Here is a 25,027-nt window from a genome sequence, read left to right on the forward strand (position 1 = left end):
ATATCAGAATTGTGAGGGATTACAGAGGTAGTCCAGTACAGCCTTACCTGAACAGGAAACTTCTTCTACACTACCTCCGATAAGTGGTTATCCAGGCTCCACTTGAGATATGGTAGAATGGAAAGATGGTCAGATTTGGAGTCAAAGATCTGAGTCCCAGTCATGGCTCTGCTGCTTGACAACCTAGCCTCAGGCAATCACTTTATCTCTCTGGGTTTCATTTTCTCCTCCATAAGCTGAGGAGGATGGACCACATGTCCTCTGGGGTGTCTTCTAACTCTAAATTTAGGATCCTGTAGCCCAGTAGAGAGAAGCACTTCCCAAGGCAGCTCATTCCACTCTGGGGCATTTTTAATTGTTTAGAAGATTTTCATTACAGTGAGCCAGAATTTCCTATTTTAGGCCATTTGCCATATTGGAAACATGAACTGAAATTGAGTCATAGGGGGTAATTCATAGGAAGAGATAAAAAGGAAGAAGAAAAGGGAGAGGAGAGAGGGAGGGAAGGGAGGAGAGAAAAAGAGAGAGAAAGAGAGAGAGAGAGAGAGAGAGAGAGAGAGAGAGAGAGAGAGAGAGAGAGAGAGAGATATGCATTTTTATAAGCCTTTCTATCTCGTGTGAGCTCTTGTGAGAGCTGACCGTGGAACCAGAAATACCTGGGTTCAAGTCCCAGATCTGACATTTACTGTCTGTGTGGCCCTGGACAAGTTCCCTAGTGCTTAGGTAACTCCTTAAGGACTGACTATAAGTTGTAGAGAAGATGCTGATCTGCATTGCTGGAGGGAGTATTCTGACCTGGGAGTATCCAATGAAGTTACAGGTTCAGTCCCTATCCCTTGGAGGAAGTCAACTAAAAACTAGCCATTTAAAACAAATTGTCCCTCTGCACTTTCCCAGTAATCATGATTTTGTCCCACTTATTCCAATACACATATTGCCCTGCATGCATTTAACAGAAAGTTCTATTCACAGAGATCTTTCTTTCCATGCTATTTATAACACAATAAATATATCTGTGTGAAGGATGAAAAAAAAAATCCATTAAGTGCTTCTAGGTTTTGTGAATCTGGAAGTTAGAGCATAATTGGGCTTTTACAAAATAACTGATTTCAGCATCTGTGCACCCTCTACAACACCTTATGTTGTCACTCCTACCATCTGTTTAGATGGCAAACATTTCCCCCACTACACACACACACACACACACACACACACACACACACACACACACGCACACACACACACAAACATAATACTTCTTTATGCCTATTAATTGGTTTCCCACTCTTAAGTGATAGGGAAACTAGGTGGTGCAGTGGATAGATCATTGGGCCTGGAGTCAGGATGACCTAAATTCAAATCCAGCCTCAGATATTTGCTAGCTGTGTGACCCTGGGCAAGTCACTTAACCCTGCTTGCCTCAGTTTCCTCATTTGTCAAATGAGCTGGAGAAGGAAAGAGTGAAGGACTCCAGTATCTCTGCAAAGAAAACCCCAAACAGGGTTACAAAAAATTGGACACAACTTAAAAAACCACTGAACGTGACTCTTAGGTGGCTGCCATTGAGGTGCAAAGGAGGCAATTAAATAAGGAGACTGAACCATCATGGGAGAAGGTGAGAAAGGAGACATATTTCTGGCTTTGCTTGAACCTTGAGAGAAACATATAGCCTGATCATCTGTACAGGCCCAACGTTGAAGGAAGAGCATTGTCAGAAAGAACTGCAGAACAGTCTGCACCTGTGCCTTCACCAGTACGTGATGTCATGTGGATTATGTGGGTCCAAAGGGAAAGCAGTTCCCACTAGAAGGGAGCATTAATTGATGCTTTCGGTAAAAGGGAGAAGAATTTTCCTTGTTGTAGGTTTGTTTTTTTAATCAAGTTAATTAGGATTATTATACCTTAAAGGGGCCTTCAACCCCATTAAGTCCAACCAACTCTCCTCTTTTTACAAATGAGGAAACTGAGGCACAAAGAATTTAAGTGATTTGCCCAGAGTCACACAGCTAGTAAGTGTCTAAGGCAGGATTTGCATCTGAGTCTAGGCTGAGTCCTGCTCCAGGTCATGGAGTCTCTCTAAATAAAACCTACCTTTTATTCAATGTCTAATTAGCTGAGACGCAAATCCAGGTCTTCTGACTACAGGCCAAGTGTCTTTCCAATACACGCTACTTGTTTTCTCCATTTAAAAACAAAGTAGAAGCCTTAGAGACAAGGAACTGATCCAATCAGGCTTGGAGGTCCCTTTCATTCCCAGGCAAAAGAACAAATATGAGAGCAGAGACCTTATTTACAGTATCAGTGGGAGGGCAGAGCAGTAACACACATTTAAATGTAGTAATGTGGTCCCAGAAATGTGAGGCTTTCAAACAATCACCCCATTAGGTGATAATACTGTGGGTAATTAGGCTAGATTAAGTGGGCAACAATTGGTCATAAATCTCCAAACTTTTTTTGCTTGGCTTTCTCTTGTTTTCCCTCTCTCTGGGTAACTGTAATTGAATACATATTTGGACTGTAAATTATATTTTTGCCATCAGCATTGGAATTTTAATTTCCAGATCTTTGTTGGAAATCTCCTCGGTGTGGGGTTGTTATTGTGTTAATAATAGGGAGTTGAATCAATTATGTTTCCCCCAGTCTTGGGTCCAAAGACTGTCTGTAGGCGCATTTCAATAATAGCTGAAAACTCAGGAATTCTTGGGCTGTGAGTTACAGAAACTTCTCCAGGGATTTCAGACCTTACTGATGTGCACTGAAGCTGAGACTGAGGCTGGCTGAGGTTAAGCGACTTCCCAGGGTCACACAGCTAGTAAGCATCTAAGGTTGAATTTGAATTCAATTAAGTCTCCTTGATTCCAAGTCCAGCACTCTCTTCATTATACCATCTAGCTGCTTCATACCTGAGTTCATCTTATCGCCTCAAATAGGTTATAAGGTTATTGAGGGCAAAAGCCATGCTTTATTTATCTTTGTATTCCCACAGTGCTCTGTACACAGTGGGCACCTGGGAGACATTTGGTGAAGTGAATAGAATTGTATACAATTTATTCAATGTAGCCTAAAGGAGAGAAGAGGGCAAGTAAGTATAGACCAGTAATCTGCCCTTCAGCTGAAGGGATTCAGCATTAATAAACTCAACAGGGAAGCCTTAGGCATAACCAGAACTGACTTTACTCTTTAAGGCAGGAGTTCTTAACCTGGGGTCCACAGATCTATAAGCAGTTCATGGATAGATTTCAAAAGGGGCCATGGACTTGGATGGAGAAAAATAAATCTTTATTTCAGTATAATTGGTTTCCTGTGTAATCAGTCCTTTGTATTTTATTCTGGGAAGGGGTCCATAAACTTTACCAGCTTAACAAAGGGATCCATGACACACAAAAAGGTTAAGAACATCCACTCTAAATAAACTAGGTGGCCATCTGCATGGTATGATTCAATAAGGGGACAGTAAAAAATACAATGGAAAGAGACTTGGACTTGATCCAAAAGAACTGAGTTTGTGTCCTGGCTGTGCCACTTACTGGCACCAGCACTTTAAACAAATTACTTGCCCATTCTCAGTCTCTATTTTCTTACCTATGCCATGAGAGAGCTGAGCAAGTTGGAGAGATGGGCTAGATAATATAGTCAGATTCAGGACTGATTGAAAGATTGCACCCAAAAAGAATTCTTCAACAGGTAAGCATTAACCTGAATGGAATTCTCTAGTGGAGAGTTCCATGGATTAGTCCTTGGTCCTGCACTATTCAACATTTTTGCATGTGAAGCAAGATGAAGGCATAGATGGCATACTTATTAAATTTGTAGATAGTGCAAAGCTGATGTAGATAGCTAACGTAATGTACAACAGAGACAGGGTCCAAAAAGATTTCTGCAGATTAAAGTAATTGGATAAATATAAATTGAAACTTAATACAGATAAATGTAAGGACCTGCAGTTGGGTTCAAAAATTAATCCATACATGTATAGGATAAAGGAGGTATGATTAGACTACAATGCTTGTGAAAAAAGTAAGGGAACTATAAAGCTTATGAATATGGAGGCCAAAAAAAACCTCCCAAAACTAAATTAAAATGTAACTTCATGTTAAGAGAACCACAGTGCCCAAAATAAGGGAAGTGATGATCACAATACATTCAGAAGTATTATATTCGATTCTGGGGGCCACATTTTAGGAAGGACAATGACAAATTGAAAAACATCCCTAGTGGGGCAAGCAAAATGGTGCCAGGTCTGCTAGGGATGTTTAACATGGAGAAGATACACAGTAGACATGATAGCAATCTTCATGCATCTAAAGAAGTATATAAGGGCCTTCAGAGTGAAATCAGCAGAACCAGAACTGTACACTCACTGACCATAACTGTTTCTTTAGAAGGAAAAAAAAAAAGGAAAGACACCAGGGCCAAAGGGGGCAGGATTTCATATAGTTTTTGTTAAAAGTTAGAGGGTGTGGATATGATTCTCCCCCGCCCCGTTCTGTGTTTTTATCATTTTTGTTATTTATTAAGTTTGTAATTTTAGTTAAGATATTTGAAGGCCTGTTATTATGCAAGAGGGTTTAGACTTATTTTGGTTGTCCTTAAGAGAACAAAAGTAGGAAAACAATTTGGAACTCTACCTAAAGGGCTATAAAACTATGCATACCCTTTGGCCCAGCAATACCACTACCACATCTGTATCCCAAAGAGATTAAAAAACAAAAAACAAAAAGGAAAAGGACCTACATGTACATAAACATTTATAGCAGCTCTTTTAGTGGTGGCAAAGCATTGGAAATTGAGGGGATGTCTATGAATTGGGGAACGGCTGAATAAGTTGTTGTATATGATTGTGATGGAATACTATTGTGCTATAAGAAATGACAAGCAGAATGCTTCCAGAAAAACCTAGAAAGACTTACATGAACTGATGGAAAGTGAAATAAGAGGCACCAGGAGACCACTGTATCTGTACAGTAACAGCAATACTGTATGATGATCACCTGTGAATGACTTAGCTATTCTCAGCAATACAATAATCCAAGACATTTCTGAAGGATTTATGATGAAAAATGTAATCTGTCTCCATAGAAAGAACTGGAGTCTGAATGTAGATTGAAGCATACTTTTTCTTTACTTTTTACTTTTTCTTGGGGTTTTTTGGATCTGTGTTTTCTTTCACAACATGGAAATATGTTTTGTATGATTACGCATGTATAACCTATGTCAAATTGCTTGCCTTCTTAATGGGGGGAAGAAGGAAGGGAGAAAATTTGTAACTCAAAAATTTTTTAAAACAAATGTTTAAATGGTTTTTATGAATAATTTGGGAAAAATAAAATATTAAATTAAAAAATAAATGCACATGTTTAAATGATAGAAAAGTCTACCCTCCATACTGAGAAAAGGTGAGAGTGAAGCTGAAAGGCTAGTTGGAGGACATTAAGGACAAACATCACCAACCACATTTAACAGAATGTAAACTCTGCTGTTTCACTCCTACTTTACCCCTCACCAAACCCCACTGCAACTCACAAAAGTCCCTGATATGTACTGACTCCCAGCCCTGAGAGATGAGTAAGCATCATTCTCAACAACAGTTAGAATCAGCTAGGTGTTCAAAAAGGCTGAAAAGGAAAACCACGCCTCCAGAATTCCACCTGGGAGACTAGCGATGAGCAGTTCATCTCATGTTGGTTCCAGGAACAGAAGAGAACCTTTTGAGGTCTGGCTCTCCTCTCCAAACAACCCTTGTCTCCAAGAGCAAACATTTGCCCAGAGGATCCCTGTGCCCTATCTCTTCTTTTCTGTTTGCATAGTTTATTAAATCATTATTCTTCTCAGCAAAGAAACAAGGTTTGTAGTTCATTTGCAGCATGCTGCTGAGAACATTTTTTCTTTTCCTTTTTAGATTATATAATTCTGTGCCTTTCATCTTAGGGAATGACATAAGACTTACTTGGCTAGAAACTATTCTCATGGTCAGAATCCATAGGGAGTAGCTACCAGACAGAACTCCTTTAATACTGAGCAAATCCAAGCTGCCTTTCCAAGGTACTGGAGAGTATTATCCACCTATAATACGGCAAGGTCTGGGGAGCCAGAACTAAGGTATACAGGTAACCAAAAGACTCATGGAACCTCAGATTTGGGACCTCAGAGGTCATCCAGTTCATCCAGTACCTGAATGGAAATCTCCTCTGTTATACCCTTGAGAAATGGTCATCTCATATCCACCCGAAAACCTCCAGGGACAGGAAACTCGGTCGGTCATTAGATCTAAAACTAAAAGGGTCTGCAGAGGTCATCTAGTCTAACTCATTTCATCTATGAGGAAACTAAAGGCCCCAAAGATTAAGGGGCTCCCCCCAGGTCACCCAGGTTGGAAGTAGTGTAGTTTGGATTCAAATAGCTGTCCTCCAAAGCTAGCCCTTATCTCATTCTTGGAATGCTCTGCCAGCAAGTTTTCAGACTCTCTCTGAACCCATCCTTCATAGCTCTCTCTCTCTTTTTTTTAATTTTATTTATTTTTAGTTTTCAATATTCATTTCCACAAGATTTTGAGTTCCAAAATTTCTCCCCATCCCTTCCCTCCCTCCCACCCCATGACAGTCTGCATTCTGATTCCCCCTTCACCCAATCTGTTCTCCCTTCTACTACCCTCCCACCCCTTCTCTTAGCCCCTTCCCCTTCTATTTTCCTGTAAGGTAAGAAGGATTTCTATACCCCCTTGCCTGTGTATCTTATTTCCCAGTTGCATGTAAAAACAATTTTTAACATTCATTTCTAAAACTTTAAGTTCCAAATACTCTCCTCTCCTCCCTCCCCACCCACCCTCATTGAGAAGGCAAGCATTTCAACATAGGCTACACATGTACAGTCATGCAAAACATTTCCATAATAGTCATGTTGTGAGAGACTAACTATATTTCCCTCCATCCTATCCTGGCCCCCATTTATTCTATTCTCTCCTTTGTCCCTCTCCCTTCTCAAAAGTGTTTTCTTTTGATTATTCCCTCCCCCAAACTGCCCTCCTTTCTATCACCCCTCCCTCTCTTATCCCTTTCCCCCCTACTTTCTTGTAGGGTAAGATAGATTTCCATACCCAATTGGGTGTGTATATTATTCCCTCCTTATACCAAATCTGATGAGAGTAAAGTTCACTTATTCCTTCTCACCTCCCCCCTTTTTCCCTCCATTGTAAAAGCTTTTTCTTACCTCTTTTATATGAGATAATTTACCCCATTCTACCTCTCCCTTTCTCTTCTCCCAGTACATTCCTCTCTCATCCCTTAATTTTCTTATTTTTTCAGATATCATCCCTTTATATTTAACTCACCCTGTGCCCTCTGTCTATATATATTCCCTCCAACTACCTTAATAATGAGAAAGGTCTCATGAGTTACAAATATCATATTTCCATGTAGAAATGTAAACAGTTAAACTTCAGTAAGTCTCTTATGATTTCTCTTTCCTGTTTACCTTTTCATGCTTCTCTTGAGTCTTGTATTTGAAAGTCAATTTTTCTATTTAGCTCTGGGTTCTCAGAATGCATTAAATTCCTCTATGTTATTGAATATCAATTTTTCCTCTTCATTGATTACACTCAGTTTCGCTGGATAGGTGATTCTTGGTTTTCATCCTAGCTCCTATGACCTCCAGAATATCATTTTCCAAGCTCTCTGATCCCTTAATGTAGAAGCTGCTAAATACTGTGTTAGCCTGACTGTGTTTCCACAATACTGGAATTGTTTCTTTCTGGCTGCTTGCAATATTTTCTCCTTGACCTGGAAACTCTGGAATTTGGCCATAATATTCCTGGGAGTTTTCCTTTTGGGCTCTCTTTCAGGAGGTAATTGGTGGATTCTTTCAATTTCTGGTTTACCCTCTGGTTCTAGAATATCAGGGCAGTTTCCTTGATAATTTCTTGAAAGATAATGTCTAGGATCTTTTTTTTTTTTCATGGCTTTCAGGTAGTCTAACAATTTTTAAGTTATCTCTCCTGGATCTATTTTCCAGGTTAGCTGTTTTTTCCAATGAGATATTTCACATTGTCTTCTATTTTCTCATTCTTTTGGTTTTGTTTTATAATTTCTTGATTTCTCAGAATCATTAGCTTCCATTTGCTCCATCTTAATTTTTAAGGAATTATTTTCCTCAGTGAGCTTTTGAGCCTCTTTTTCCATTTGGCTAATTCTGCTTTTTAAGGCATTCTTCTCCTCATTGGCTTTTTGGACTCTTTTGCCATTTGGTCTAGTCTATTTTTTAAGGGGTTATTTTCTTCAGCATTTTTTTGGTTCTCCTCTAGAAAGCTGTTGACTCTCATTTTTCATGATTTTCTTGCATCACTCTCATTTCTCTTCCCAATTTTTCCTCTACTTCTCTTACCTGGTTTTCAAAATCCCCTTCACTGCTCTTACTTCTGCCTTCTGGGTTCAAGTAAAATAATTCCTCTTTCCCGTGATAGCTCTTCAAATACTCAAAAACAACTATCACGTTCCCTCCCTCCTATGATGTTTCTCCTTCAGGTAAACATCTCCAATTCCGCCAAGTGATCCTCACATGTTCTTCTAAAGGACAGCAGGGCTATCACCTGCCTCATCCTGGACACTTTGAAACTGGATACTAGGTGTACCATTATTAATGTGCCTCGAGATCACACTGTATTTTTGGCTGCCAACTCATACTATTGGCTTTATTGAACTTACAATCCCATAAAACTCTCAGGGTTTGTTTTGTTTTGTTTTCATTTTTTCACGCAAACTGCTTTCTACTCCTGTATTATACTTTAATTGGTTTTTTAAGCAAATGTGGAACTCAAAATTTTATCCTTAATAAAATTTTTTTGTTAATTTTAACAGCTTGAATCTGTCCTTCTAGTTTTCTGAGACCTTTTTATATTCCATTTCTGTCATTTCAAGTGCTAGCTGAATAACAACCACAAAACAACTAAAAATGGATGATGAGAAATTATCAAAAATAAGTTTGGCCCTAAAAAAAGAGATATGAGAAGACACTGCCTGCTATTCCTGTGTAGATAAAGACAAGGACAAAGCCCAGTGACACTCTATTAAGGACCTTCTTCCAGCTTCACCTTGATTCTTTATTCACCACTCTTTAAACCTAGTCATTCAACAATAGAATCACAGCTTCTTACAGTTGGAAGGGACCTCAGAGGCATCTGCTCTAATATGTATCTGAATAAGAATTCTCATTACAGTATGCTGGACAGTTGATTACCAAGCCTTTTTTGAAAACTTAATATCTCCTGAGGCAGCCCATTGTACTTTTCAATAGCTCTAACTTTTATGGTTTTCCCAATGTCAAGCTTAAATCTGCTACTCTGTTCATCCTTCTAGGGCCAAACAGAAACAGTAATTCCACTTTCATATCATATTCCCATTAAGTCTTTGCTTTTTCAAATTAAACATCTCTAGTTCCTTCGGCTGACCCTCATGTAGCTTGATGTCAAAACTCTTCCCCATCCTAGTCACTTTCCCTCGGACACTTTACAGCCTATCAATTCCTTTCCTAAAGTGAGGTGCCCAGAATATAATACAATACCTCAAATGTAGTCTGAATGGGACAGAATTTTCCTACAACCTAGATTCAATGCTTCTTTTAATGCAGTTTCGTATCACATTAGTTTTGGGGGTTATCATGGCCCATATTTTTATTCATATCTCCCCCATCTGGTATTTGGGAAGTTGATTTTCTGATTCAGAACTTTTTAATGACTAGTATCACCTTAAATTCCACCATCAGAGAACCACTGCCTTAGATGTTGTTCTCACCAGTGTGGGGTTTTATACTGATCCACATTAAATTCAATCCCAGTTTAATCTTCAGAATAATCCATGATGAGTGAAAAAGAGCAAAGTGCAATCCAAGACAAGAAATATCAGACCAATGGGGTCAGGAGGGGAGGGAGTAAAGAGAGTAAGTTTCTTTGGGGCCATGGTGGGGCTTTATGAGGGGAGTATAAAGGGAACAGGTGGGGTCAGAAACTGAACAGGGAAAGGGGGCATTGCAGACAAATTTCAAAAGTGGTTTCATGATTTGCCAAGGGTCATTCCTAGTCAGGTCCAGGTCTGGTACCTCCTTTTCGAAAAGCCAAAACCTCAAAATGAAGTACAGTGAGTCAGGATCCTAGGAATACCTGGACTCCAAGCAGTACTTGTCCTCAGCATCTCAGACAGCAGACCTGTCTTTGTGACACTGAGGCGGCTTCCTCATTCATAAGCTTGCACTAAGCAATTTCTAAGACCCCTTTAAGCTCTAAAGGCTCTGATCCTATGCTCTAGTTTGAGGTTGGGAATGGGAAAAGAAGGGGAAGGAATGTCAGTATCCCTATCCCACTTGTCACCCACAGCCCTCCCTGGCCTCTTGTCACAGCAGGGTGGTCCAAAGTGGTTGTTGGTTCAGCTGTGGCCACAAACACACAAGGCACACTCTCTGTGGGGGCCACTGAGCAAATACCAAGCTTGAAAGAGCTCTCCACCACATATTCCCAAAGAAATTAGACAAGATGCACGTATGTCTGCAAATCTCCATGATGCCAGGCTAACCAAATGAGTGGGAAACGGACAAAACAAAATTGATCTATACTGTCTGGAATGTCAAGTTCATTGTTTTAACAGGAACAAAGGCGGTACTCTTAGCCTTGTGTCTAGCACAAGATGAAATGGAAGGACAGGGAGCAGGCAAACATCTGATCATTCATTCAGCAGGATGGTGGGGAGCCTGGAGATTCCCAAACCAGGGAAACACATTTGTTATTTACAAGCTGAATTAAAAGGGGCATCTGAAAACCAGGCCCCTCCCTTTCTTTAAAACCACAGTTTAACCAACTCTCTTCTCTCTCCTTTTTCTCCTCTTTCATTCTTTCTTTAGCCAATGTCCTAGCATTTAGAATGTGTGGCATACTGCATGGTGCTTGCTTTTGTTCTGCCTTATATTATTCTCTGATTGTACTGTATGTGTCTTGTTTCCTTGTTTCTCTTCCTGTGTCCATCATAGAACCTCCTAGGAGGTCCTCAGTAAAGACTTGATGACTAAGTCCTTGGGATGGATGGATGGATGGATGAATACATGTGTGTGTATACATACATACATACATACATACATACATACATATATACATATATACATATACAAACATACACATACATATATAATATATATAGAGAGAGAGACAGAGAAGAAGAGAAGGGAGGGGAAGAGAAGGGAAGAGAAGAGAAGAGAAGAGAAGAGAAGAGAAGAGAAGAGAAGAGAAGAGAAGAGAAGAGAAGAGAAGAGAAGAGAAGAGAAGAGAAGAGAAGAGAAGAGAAGAGAAGAGAGATGAACAGAAAATCCATCATTCTACCTGGAAGGGAATTTAAAGATCATTTAGCCTAATGCTATGATTTTATAGAAGAGGAAACTGAGGCCCAGAGAGAAGTGATTTGCCCAAGGCCTCAGATTATAAATGGGAGAGTGAGGATTCAAACCTAGATCTCAAGAATCATTGATCCTGAAGACAGATATCCCACCAATCTTGCAGAGAGGGGAAAGGGTCAGACTTTTTCAAATCACATCAACCAATGAGGAGTTGATCTCATCTATCTGTGTCTGAACCTATGGATTTGGGTTCAGATAAGAGAGGATGTTTGTACCATCACATTAAAGCCATTTCACAATATGGGCCCACCTCAGCTCTCTAGATTATCTCCTACTTCCTTTCCTGTGACCCAAAGTCACAGCCAAAGTAGATTATGCTCTATGAACTATGTTCTGTACTTTATCCATTCCTTTTCATGTGACACTACCATTGCCTGGATTGCCCTTCCTACCACCTCTGTCTGTCCATTTTCTGTCTTCAAGACTAAGCCTAAATGATTCCTTTTCCATATGAAGTTTCCTTGACCCCAAACCAGAAGTGATCTATCTCTTCTTTCTCTGTTCTTAATAACATGGTACAATTTGCACTTCGAAAGTTCCACTTTCTGTCTTGTATAGTTCACATAAATGCATCTTACGCCTTCTACAAGATTGAAAACTCCTAGAGAGTAGAGATCATGAAGGAGGAAGAGTAACTACATTTTGTTCTTATACTAATACCCCCAGTGCCTAGGGCCTTGCCCATAGGAAGCACTTGGTGAACATAAATAGCATACCTTGGGGATTCTCCTCTCTCTCATTCACCAAAAAGTTCTGTTCTATGTGGAAGCCAACCCAAGACACTCAGAAGGTTAAGCACATCTGAACGCCGTGTGAGCTCGGATGCCTGTGTCCTTCCAGCCCCAGGTTGCAATGGTTATCCTTTCTGACATCATGGGCTCATGACAGTTTACCCATGTCCCTGCACTTCTTACTTTCTCTTATAAATCTGACCTGGGCAACAGATGTTTCTGTGTATCAGAGCTTTTGCCACCTCTTGTGGCAATAAGTTCCTTAGGTTGCTGCCCAAGGTGTGAAGCAGGACGAGCCTGGGTCCGTTCACCCCACTTTATTTATCCTTTTGTGGTTTTATGGGCCTTGATCACACTCCCTCTTAGTCTCATCTTTCCCTTGTAGGTAAGCTGAGGCACCTGATTTGAGACAGGGGCCTTGGCTTCAATGCCACTCTATCTTCTCAGCACCCCAGCTGCCACTGCCAGCAATGGGGGTGGGTCACTGAGCCTTAACTCTCTCACTTGCTTGTCTTGTGCCCAGACCTAAGATGGGGATTACATGGTACAAAGAGAAATTGACCAGGGATTTCCAGACAGATAGTAATAACAGAGAAATAAATACATTTATTATAGTTGACAAAGCACATTATTATCTCATTTGATCCTCATGCCACAACTGCAGGGTGGGCAGAATAAATATTAGCAGCCCCATTTTAGAGATGGGGAAACTGGGGCTCATAAGAAGTGACTTGTCAAATAGGTGGCAGCCAACAAACACTAAATTGCAAGGCTTCGGACCTTGACCCTGGCATGGATGGTGATTCCTAGGATAGGAAGATACCTTAGAGATCTAGTTCAACTCCTTCATTTTATAAGTGGAGAAACTGATGCTCAGAGAAGTTAAATAGCTTGCCCTGGGTCACAGTACATAGCAGAGCCAAGATTTGAACTCAGTTTTTCTAACTTCACATCTGGTGCTCTTTCTACTATACCAAACTGAGGGGCTGGTAGGGAAGAGGCAATGGAAAGACTGGCTCAGCAACATGGGGCAGAGATGGCCGGGAGGGTCCCCCACCCCAGCCCGCCCCGGCCCCCATGCTTCCCTTCCACCTGACAGTGCTGGCCCAGCCCCATTCAGAGGGGAGGCGTGGAAAAGGAATAAATGCAAACACTACCTTAACTTAAAAGAGAGTAAGCTGGAAGAGCTCTCTGAATGGTCATCCTCGTAGCACTCTTCCCTTCCTTCATAGGAATACTGGTTATACGGTAAGTACAGAGGGGTAGACTTAGCGGACGGTGACAGGGACGCCTCGGTCTGGGACGTGGAAGGCCCGGGCTGCTGGCTCTCCTGCAGTTTCACGTCATTGTATTCAGTGACTTTGGACAGTATTCTATCAATGGTTATATAATAAGGCCAGTCGGGTGGAACAGACTCGCTATCAGTCATGCATTTTAATTTCCTGCAACGAAAGACACACAACAGTGAAGCATGATAACATATGCATGGGACACACACAAATATCTCAAGCTAGCTTTTCACACCTCTCTGCCCAGGGAACCCGGCTGGGTCTCTGTGTCTTCCATTGAAAAAGGAAACAAAAAAATCACATGGACATCTGATGCTAGCAGTACATAGGTCAGGAAAGCCCACAGCAGCTATACAGAATAGCATGCACCCATCTGGAAGAAATTAGGGATAAGCCTTAAAAGAAGTCAGGTTTAAGAGATCTAAAGTAGGCAGGGCTCAGGGTCCTGAACTAGGTTAGACTTAAAAGGGCACTGGGCTCTGGGTTCTGAACTGTTAGGCTTTAAAAAAGAAAACAAAACAAAAAAAACCCCTAGGCAACAGAACTCAGAATTTCAATATTTCAAAGAGCTGTGACTGTATAGGTGGGGGTTCTCCCTCCCCTGACATACAGCATGCCCCCTACAACTTAGTAAACGGTCTATAGGAGTTGCTATGGCTGAAAAATGCAGCCGACCTGGTGATAAGCCCCTGGGCCTCAGAGGATAGACATATAGTCTGATGTCATTCTAGCCTGAAAAGACTCACTAGAATTTATGCTGGGCTGCCATAACAATGAAGAGTTCAGGGTCACTTCCATACCACCACCAGGCTCCTAGGAACAGGTCATGCCTCAACTCTCCACAGCGCCATCTTTAAATATGGGGAGAATAGTATACCACTTAAATGGGACAATTTCAGAATCTCTTAGAATTCTCCCCTGCCTCCTGAAATTTTCATCCATTGGCAACTGTCTGAAAGGCCAAAAGTAGGGTTCTTTTTCTTTAGATAAAAGCTTCCAATGTCTATCAACATGTAAAGCCCAAAGAAGATAATATCCCAAGCTGCTCTATGTGAATGAAGGATATGGGAGCAGTTTAAGATAAGGGATTGGTAGGAAGAGCCAGAAGGACACTGATCAACTCTCCTGAAGTTGGGTGGAAGGGACACCTAAGATCTGGGAAAAGGACCCAGAAAGGGGAGGTTGAAGGCATGAAGACAGATGTTGCTAAGGTTCTGGACTCTGAGAGGGCTGGCCTAGCTTTCCCAGGTTCTTAATTAAGGTTCTGGGGGATGAAAGGAAGGTTTGTGACAATTTTCTGAGTTACTTAAAATCAATGTGACCAAGAGAAGTCTTTGAACTCAGTGTACAATCTGTAAAATTTCCCAGTATGTGGCATTATCTGACCTGGCTCCAGATTTATCCACCTATCAACTGTTTTTTTCTTCATGCCTACCATAGTCTAGTAGAAAAGAACTCTAGATTGGGAATTAGGAGACCCAAGATCAATTATGTCCCTCTCTGGGAATTAGTTTCCATCTATAAAATGAGAACTTTGGACTAGATGATCCCTAAAATCCTTTTCACCTTTGATGTTCTATGATTCTGACATAATCCTAGGATGATGTCAGATAAGAGGAGAGATCATGAAACTCTGCTCCTAAGCTCTGTGGTCAAGATATGTCTTTGAATTCAATGGCAACACTGGTTTACATACTGAAAAGCTTCCCAGATTGAACAGGACATCTAATTTCACAACCTAGACTAGTCGTACAACCTTGGGCAAGTTAGTTTCTGTTTCTGGGACTTAGTTTCTTCCATTGTGTAATTAAAGGATTGGAGTATATGATCTGTAAGATCCTTTCTGATAGTGTCCTATGAGAGCTACACGGTACGTATGCTTTGAGTGACACTTAGAAGGTTTTCCTGCCCCCAAACATCTTCCTTACCAGCTTGTTACGAATTCAATTATTAAAAATCAGTTCCTTTTGTCACTGTGTATAGGACCTGATCTTGAATCCTGGTTCTGCTTTGAAAGTCTGTAGGCCCCAATTTCTTTATCTGCCAAATGAGGAAGTTGGATTAGATGAACTCTAGTGCCCTTTCCAGGTGTAAATCTTAAGTTTCTAAAATTTGATATACATGCTAAATATACCTTCATTTCAATCCTTGATAGACCAGACTGTGCTAAGGACAGACTCCTTTGGCAGCTCAGGAGAGGCTTCTTCATGTTGAAATCTATCAATCACTGCTCTTTAGATCATTAAATCATTTGTGAATCTACAACCTGTACTACTATCATACCAGCCACGTCTACCCATCTTACCCACAAGGATACATGATAGACTGTTGAATGCCTCATTGAAATCCATATATGGCTTCTCATAATCATGCAGAAGAGAAAGTCAGGTTAGGGTGACATGACTTGTTCTTGATGAACTCGTGCTGATTTGTGGTAATAACCACTTGCCTTTCTCAGTAGCCACAAACTATCCACTCAGTAATGAGTACTAGAATTTTGCCAGGAATTACAGTCAAGCTTTTGGCCTATAGTATTAAACAATCACCTTCCCCTTTTTAAAAATGGAGATCTGTGCCCATCTCCAGTCCTTCAGAGCTCCTCCCGTCTTCCACTGTGTTTCTAAGATCAGTGGTAAGGCCTCGGCAATCACATCTTTCAGTACTCTGTGCCTAATACAATTCAGAGTTCTGTGGGGAATAAGCCAGGGAAGGAAGAGAAGTCCCAGGCAAGTTCCAGCTCTGACGCTGAGACACTGGGACCAAGGCCTTTGTTTCCTCCTCTGTGAGATGATGGGGACAAGTCTGATCTCTGAGTTTCCTTCCAGCTGACGTTCTATGCTTCTACAGGATGAAGATACACACACACACACACACACACACACACACACACACACACACACCCCTTAGAGTAAGACACATAAAAGACAGAAAAAAAATAAACATAAGACAAAGGCACAAGTAAAACATTACAAGAAGACCAAAATGAGAAATATCAGTCACTCTGTCAATAAATATTTATTAAGTGCCTCCTATGTGACAAGCATTGGGGATATAAATATGAAAAAAGACACTTCTTGCCCTCAAGGACCTCACAGTCTCCCAGGGAAAGACAACATACAAAAGGAATTGGAACTGAAAAGCTGGGGAGGGAAGGCAGGGCGCAGGTGTAAGAGCCAAGGAAGGTACCCAACTCGAGGCCTGGTGGACAAGTCAGAAAAGTCTCGAAGTAATGTAGCCAGGTGAGAAAGGAAGAGGAGAAAGAACAGTGGAAGAACATAAGATAACAAGCAAAGAGGCAAAAAGTGGCAGAAAGATACTGGAGTGGTTTCCCATTTCCTTCTCCAACTCATTTTACAGATGAAGAACTGAGGCAAATAGGGTCAAATGACTTGCCTAAGGTCACACAGCTAGTAAGTATCTGGAGTCAAGAAGACCTGAGTTCAAACCTGACATTTATTTGGGCAAGTCACTTAATCCTATTTGCCTCAGTCTCCTCACCTATAAAATGAGCTGGAGAAGGAAATGGCAAAACACTCCAGTATTTTTCCCAAGAAAGCCCCAAAAGGGATCACAAAGAGTCAGACACAACTAAAAAACACCACCTCCGCCAGAGTTCTCAGTAGATGTCTTCAAGAGAAGGCCGGGTAATCACTGATCAGGGCAGGTATAAAAGGGATTGCTTCCCAGGGTGGGTGAGATTAAGGGGTCTCTGAGGTCTCACCAAATTCAGACTTTCTGTAATTTTATGATAATCTGGGGTCAGTCTACCTAACTGATCCTAGCATGATAGAGAGCCTCTATTGCAGCCACTGATGCTGCTTACAGGAACTTGGCCAGGAACAACTGTTTAAACTGCTTTCCTTCAACCACTACTTTCTCTGTGCTTACTATGTACAAGGCCTTCTGCTAAGTACCGTGGAGGGATATACAGTAAGCAATTCGGTATTTTTTAAGTCTTTGCTAAATCAGGTGAGGTTTGAACTGAGTCTTGAAAGAAACAACATATTCTAAAAGGCAAAGGGGAGTTAGAAGGGCATCTCAGGCAGGTGGGACAGTCAGTGTCAAAGCACCAGAGATGGGAGGAGTCCCTTAAAGAGCCTGAGACCCAAGACACACACACACAGGAAAATAGGACTGACAAGGTAAGACAGTGTGTGCTGAGTAGACAGCAAATGCTTTAGGAATTAGGAGGATGGGTGAATCCCTGTGAGTTGTGGGACTCTGGGACAGCTTCGTAGAAGACTAAGGACTTCAGCTGGACCTTGAAGGGAAAAAGCTCTATGAATTCAGTGAATGTGCCTTCAGTGACAGCTCATCCTTTACTCCAATTAGAGGACATGCCTGGAGAGAATTTAGAACATAGAGAGAAAACAGCTTAACAGAGTTTATACTAGAAACCCCCATAAAAGTCATGCATGATAGAAGGCTTTCATTAGAGCTTGTGCATTATTTGCCACTAGGTAATTAATCCTAAAGGATCATATCTTATATTACATCATATTAGACATGTAATTGTATAAATATATATTATGTTATATATGTAATAAATATGGAAGGGGCTTTAGTGGAAATTCATCCTTTATTATCTGTAACTCTGGTCATAATAGAAAGAAGACCTGTGAATATAAACAATGTAAATAGACCTTCAATTACTAGTTATGCCTTATTGAACATCAGTTCACTTACATGGGAACAAAGCTCTGTGAATATAGTAAGTGTGGGAAATCATTTGAGGGAGCAAAAGCCATATAAGACATTAGAGAATTCATACTTAGAATGCTGGAAAAGAGATGCTGTGAATATAATGCATGTAGAAAATATTGTTATATCACCTCCTTTGTTGAAAGTCAGACACTGTTGATAAAGATTAAAAAATGAAGGAGGGGAGGAAGAAAGGAAGGAACATCCCAATAAATGGGAAAGAGTGGGAAGGCCATTCCAAGGGGAATGAATAGAAAGATACAAAGATATAAATGGTGTCCAATCAAAGTGGTTAATGATTCTCAAACATCGATGTTGTGAAACAGCTCCTTGCCAAGGGTACTCAGGACTCTGACACCTGCCTCGTAGGGTCCCCACAAGCTCATTTTCTAGGTGAGGGAAACTTCTGCCAAGACTAGTTCAGGGTCTTGCACAAGGACCCCAGGAACTGAGAACACAGCTAAGGTCTCCTAAAAATTTTTAATGCTGCCTCTATCTTATTGCAACCAGATCCCACTCTTGCCAGAGTTTCTGAAAGTAGTAATAACAAGGAAAAGGACTTTTTAATGCCTCTTCCCAATGGGAATCTCTCCAGGGGCCAAATCTGTTTTTGGAAGAGCTGAATTCCTTCCTCCCCAGGAAGGTACTTGGGAGGCTTCAGGGACACTAGTTTACACTATCCTTGCCTCCAATCATACAGTCTCCTGTGAGTCAGGACCTTGGAGATCACCCATCACCCAACCTTAGTCCAGAAGTATTCATCAGTGTAAATACATCATGACATCAAAAGAACTATGATTTCATCCATGTGAGCACCCCTTACACTCATCAGCAGATAGTATGTTGAGCCTCTTCAGACTATCTACTGGTAGCTAAGCTTTGGATGACAACACATTACCTACTGATGACCTATGTAACAATGATAATAGACTAACACCTCACTATTCTCATGACCACTAGTGTGGACTTCAGAATAAGGAAATATGCCTTGGTGCCTATCCAAAAGATGTCACTCTATGGGAGAAGAATCTTATAAAAACACCTCTTCACATAAAAGCCTCATGGCATGGATCTGCAAGCACAGTATTCTGGAGAAGCTCCATTGTAGCAATGGAATAACTTCTAACATTAGTCGGAAGTATTTCACTGTGTTTTGAAAGCAACTCAAAAGACAGCACCTTCTAGATTCACATGATGTTACTAAAGATTTAACTTCCATGCCAACAATAGACTACTGAAATGCACTTGGCCAGTAAGATCCATTATATCACAATGAATTAGTACCAGCTCTGAGTTATAAAAACAATGTAACCCCAAAATAAAAACTCCAAGGAACATTGTAGCCAAATTACAGAACTGTCAGGTCAAGGAAAAAATACTGCAAGTAGCCAGAAGGAAACAATTCAAAGATCTGGGAGCTATAAACAGGATTACATAGGACTTAGCAGCTGTAACATTAAAAGATAGGAGGTCATAGAACATGATATCCTGGAAGGCAAAGGAGTAAAGGCAACCAAGAATCACTTACCCAGTGAAATTAAGCATAACACTTAAAGTGAAAAAAATGGTCATTCAGTGAAACAGAAGGATTTCAAGCTTTCATATGGAGACCAGAATTGAACAAAAAATTTGATCTCCAATATCAAGACCGAAGAGAAGCCTAAAAAGGTAAAAAGAGGGGGCAGCTAAGTGGTGCAACGGATAGAGCTCTGGCCCTGGAGTCAGGAGGACCTGAGTTCAAATCCGGCCTCAGACATATAACACTTACTAGCCGCATGACCCTGGGCAAGTCACTTAACCCCACTGCCTAGCCAAAAAAAAAAAAAGGTAAAAAGAGAAAAGAAAACATAAAGGATTCAATGGAGCCGAACTATTTACATTCCTGTATTGGAAGATGATACTTGTAATTCTTAAAAACTGTGCCACTAATAGTACAGCTAGAAGGAATGTACATAGACAGATGGTATAGGAATAAGGTGAATTTGAGGAAATGACATTAAAAAAATAATTAAGGGTTGAGAAAGAGGAGTAACACTGGGTGCAGAAGGAAGGGAGAGGTAGAATGGGGTAAAGTCTTTCACATGTGAAGAGGCACGAAAAGCCTATTACAGTGGAGGGGAAGATGGAAGGGTGGGCAATGGGCATTGCTCAAACCTGACTCTCATCAGTATTGTTTCAAAGAGGGAACAATGTACACAATTAGTTGAATATAGAAATCTACCTTACCCGACAGGAAAGGAAGAAGGGAGGAGATTAAATAAAAGAGGGGGGGAGACTGACAGAAGGGAGGGCAGATCAGGGCAAGTGGTGAACATCACCAAAACACTGTCAAGGAGGGAGAGGACAAACAGGAGGAAAAATGGGATGGAGGAGAATACACAGTCACAATCATAGCTGTGAATGTGAATGAGATGAAATAAAACAGAAGACAATAGCAGAGAGGATCAAAAACCAGACTCCTACAATGTTATTTACAAGAAATGCACTTGAAGCAGAGACACACACAAAGTAAAGGTAAGGGGCTAGAGCAGAATCTATTCTGCTTCAGCTAAAAGAAAACAAACAAACAAAAAAAAGCAGGGGTACCAATCCTGATCTTAGACAAAGTAAAAGCAAAAATAGGCAAAAAATAAGCAAAAATAATTAAAAGAGATAAGGAAGGAAACTACATCTTGCTAAAAGATATTATAGACAATGAAATAATATTAATACTAAACACATATGCACCAAGCGATATAGCAACCAAATTCTTTTTTTTTCTTTTTGGTGAGGCAATCTGGGTTAAATGACTTGCCCAGGGTCACACAGCTAGTAAGTGTCAAGTATCTGAGCCCTGATTTGAACTTAGGTCCTCCTGAGTCCAAGGCCAGAGCTCTATCTACCGCGCCATCTAGCTGCATCACAGCATCCAAATTCTTAAAGGAGAAGTTAAGTGAGTTATACGTTCATGGCCAAATAAAAGATAGAGAGCATTATCAAATGTAAAATAGATAATTTTGATTATATTAAATTAAGTAGCTTTTGCACAAAGAAAACCAATATAACCAAGATTAGAAGGAAAGCAGAAAGCCAGGAAACAATCTTTATGCCAAATGTCTCTGATAAAGGTTTCATTTCTCAAATACATAGGGAACTGATTAAAGGATATGAACAGGCAGTTTTCAGATGAAGAAATAAAGAAGTGCTCGAAATCACTTTTGATTAGAGAAATGCAAATTAAAACAACTCTGAGGTACCACCTCACACTTATCAGACTGGCTAATATGATAAAAAAGAGATGGAGCAGCTAGGTGGCGCAGTGGATAGAACTCCAGCCTCAGACACATGACACTAGCTGTGTGACCCTGGGCAAGTCACTTAACCCCACCTGCCTCACCAAAAAGGCAAAAAAGAGAGAGAGAGAGAGAGAGAGAGAGAGAGAGAGAGAGAGAGAGAGAGAGAGAGAAAGGATAAATATTAGAGAGGCTATGGGAAAATTGGGACACTAATGCACTGTTGGTGGAGATGTGAACTGATCCAATCATTCTGGAAAGCAATTGGGAACTATGCCCGAAGGGCAACCAAACTGTTTGGTTTGATCCAGCAATACCACTACTAGGTCTGTATCCCAAAGAGATCATACAAAAGGGAAAAGGACATACATGTGCAAAAAATATTTGTAGCAACTCTTTTCATGGTGGCAAAATACTGGAAGTTGAGGGGATACCCATCAGTTGGGAAATGGCTGAACAAGCCATGGTATATGAATGTAATAAAATATTATTGTGCAATAAGAAATGATGACTAGGCAGATTTCAGAAAAAATTGGAAAGACTTGTATGAACTGACACAAAGCGAAACAAGCAGAACCAGGACAACACTGTACACAGTGCACTGTGTGATGACCAAGTGTGAATGACTGGGCTCCTCTCAGCAACGCAATGATCCAAGACAATCACACCCACAAGGGAAAATGCTATCCCTTCCCAGTTAAAGAACGGATGGATTCTGAATACAGATTAAAGAATACTTTTTTCACTTACTTTATTACCTTTTGTGATTTTTTCCCCCTTCTGATCTGTTTCTTCTTCACAACTGTGACTAATAGGAAATATGTTCTACATGATAGCACATGTGTAACCTGTATCAAATTGCCTTACCATTTTAGAAAGAGAAGAGAGGAGGAAGGGAGGGAGAAAAATTTGCTATTCAAAATCTTTTAAAAACGAATGCTAAAAACTGACGTGACGTGTAATTGGGGGAAAAAATACTGTTAAAAATAAAAGACTTCTATCAAAAAAATTTTAATGTAATCTAGATACTTTTATTCTGAAATTGAATAATAAATAATAAATGAAATTAGCTAATAGTGCCTGCACTATTTACAATGTATGAAGACTACCAGCTCAAGTGATTAATTTGTGAGACTGTGACATGGAGTCTAAAGAATTTAATTCTGAGGGGCAGCTAGGTGGCACAGTGGATAGAGCTCCAGCCTTGGAGTCAGGAGGACCTGAGTTCAAATCCAGCCTCAGACACATAACACTCACTAGCTGTCTGACTCTGGACAAGTCACTTAACCCCAATTGCTTCACACACACACAAAAATTTAATTCTACCACAGTGCAGAATTCTGTGTAATCGCGGCAAATCACTTAATTTCTCTCAGCCTCAGTGTTCTTGTGTTTAAAATAGGGATGACAATCCCTGCCCCACCTCCCTGACAAGGGTGTTATAAGAACGAAATTGATGGAATAATGGACATAAAAGCACCCTGCAAGCTACTGAGCACTGTACAAATCTGACACAATGCACTGCGTGCTATAGGCATTGAATGTCTGTTGAATGAACGTAAGTAATAATGAAGTCTGGTGAGAAATCAAAAGGCATCATGGTGTGGTGCATAGAAAGCTGACTGTGGACTGAAGGTTGCTCCAAGGCCCACCTCAGACACAAACTGTCCAAACTATACATTTCACAGCAGCTGTTAATCTGCATTGGTAGAGGGAGTTTCCACACCAGGAGTTCCCTATAGGAATGCAATCACATCAAATGCACCAAACAAAAAACAAATCAGAGCGACAACAAACTGACACCAATATAATTACTGTCTGTCTGTGAATAGTGTCCACAAAAACCATACTGCTTTCAAACTCTTAGGACCAAATCTATAATAAGCAAAAGATTATCTCATCACACCAAGGGGAACAGAATTAAGATAGCTTGTAAGAAAGGAATGTTAGTCCAATCACCTTGATTTGATTGGTTTAATTGCACAGCAGCAGCAGCTAAAAACATAACCCTTACTTAACTTTGGGGAAACTAAGTTCTGAGGAAGTCAAAGGGAAGAATCACATAATCAAACACTGACTGGAAAGTGAGCAGCCACCGTGCAGTTTTATACAGAGGACAGCACTGGGGGCTGGAAGTGGGAGCTTCTGTGCCCAGCTCTACTCTCAACGCAGTGTATGACAAGTCACTCCAACTCCATGTCTGCTTCCTGACCTCTACAACAAGGATAGTATTAGCTCGTCTTTACCTGCCTCAAGGGTTCAATGAGGTAATTCAGCATACTTGTTTGAGTTAAAAAGAAACAATATCCACAGGTTACTTTCCATTATTTCAAGAAAGAAAGAATATAATTACAAGCACAACATCTTCAAAACAGAACAATAAGTCAGCATCAATAAGTCAAGAACTTGAGAAATCTCCAGTATCCTCCCTCTGATGAAGGCACTAAGGGATAGGTTTATGGGGAGGTCCAAAAGTCCTCCATTAAAGCTATTTTCATAGGTTAAAGATGCTCTCAAATAACATTCTTAATAATCTTGTGGATTGTAATTCATGAATTCATCTATACCTTTGGGGAACTTCTTTCTATTTCCGGCAGCTTTTACCAGTTCAAATTGAAGACTGTTGGATCCATCCATCCCTTCCCTGTTCCCTCCATAGCTGGTGCTACTTTGAAGTGAATTTCCTTTAGGGTAGGGATAGTTCTTCCCACAGACACCCTTCCCTCAGTTTCCCCATCTGAAGATGAGATGAGACTAGATGCTACCTAAAGTCCCATCCAGCTCAGCTAAATGGCTTGGTAGAGAGAACACCACTGAGGAGAGAGGGAGGGAGAGAGGGAGGAAGGGAGGGAAGGAAGAAAGGAAGGAAGCATTTATAAAGTGCCTAAAATGTGCCAGGCACTATCTTAAGTTCTATACAAACATTATGTAATCCTCACAACAACCCTATGGAGCAGGTGCTATTATTTAATTAAATAGATGAGGAGATTCAATTTAATTACTTTGAATAGATGAGGAAACTGAGGCAGACAAAGGTTAAGTGACTTGCCCAGGATGGCACATTTAGTGAGTGAGGCTAAATTTGAACCCAGATCTTCCTAACTCCAGGTGTAAAGACTTGCATTCAGAACGAGAATTCAGACACTTTAGTAGCCAGGTGTTTCTGGTCAATTCACTTACCCCCTCTTATTCTGATAACCCATACCTCAAGGATCATAGAGTCTCAAATGAGATAACATTTGCAAAATGCTTCACAAACCTTAAAAAACATAACACAAATACTATTATTATTAACTATGACACTATGATTTCTTTAATTAGGAGACATGATGAGATAGAGGCCTGTGGCTCAGAAGGACAATATCCTGTTGATACAGCATCATTACATCTCAGGGGGAGTGTTCTGTTCCCATTCACAACTGCCTCAGTAACCTAAAAGTATTTACTCTTTAGGAACGGGTATTCTTTTTAAAAAAAAAAAACAACCACAGTTGTCAGCGTGGAGTCTGGTTCTCCTCCTCTGATATTCCCCACGTTTACTGCCATATTTGTTTGATATTTCCACTTTCCTTCAGGAATGGAAACAGAATTTCTCCCCTGGGGATTT

At 40.6% G+C, this 25,027-nt stretch overlaps 1 protein-coding gene and 1 long non-coding RNA gene across 2 annotated transcripts in view; one reads left to right on the top strand and one right to left on the bottom strand.

Moving 5' to 3' along the window:
- LOC144455495 (uncharacterized) overlaps positions 1-25,027 on the top strand; it is a 126,941-nt gene that overhangs the window by 73,246 nt on the left and 28,668 nt on the right. The window lies entirely within an intron of this gene.
- The window catches only part of MSANTD1 (Myb/SANT DNA binding domain containing 1), a 36,890-nt gene that overhangs the window by 6,523 nt on the left and 5,340 nt on the right, over positions 1-25,027 (bottom strand). Inside the window, exon 2 of the mRNA XM_020992165.2 lies at positions 13,316-13,600. Coding sequence (XP_020847824.1) covers positions 13,316-13,600 — 285 coding nt within the window. The remainder of the gene's footprint in view (positions 1-13,315; positions 13,601-25,027) is intronic.

Source organism: Phascolarctos cinereus, unplaced genomic scaffold (assembly GCF_003287225.1).
Source record: "Phascolarctos cinereus isolate Bilbo 61053 unplaced genomic scaffold, phaCin_HiC Scaffold_9;HRSCAF=440, whole genome shotgun sequence".
Lineage (NCBI taxonomy): Eukaryota > Metazoa > Chordata > Mammalia > Diprotodontia > Phascolarctidae > Phascolarctos > Phascolarctos cinereus.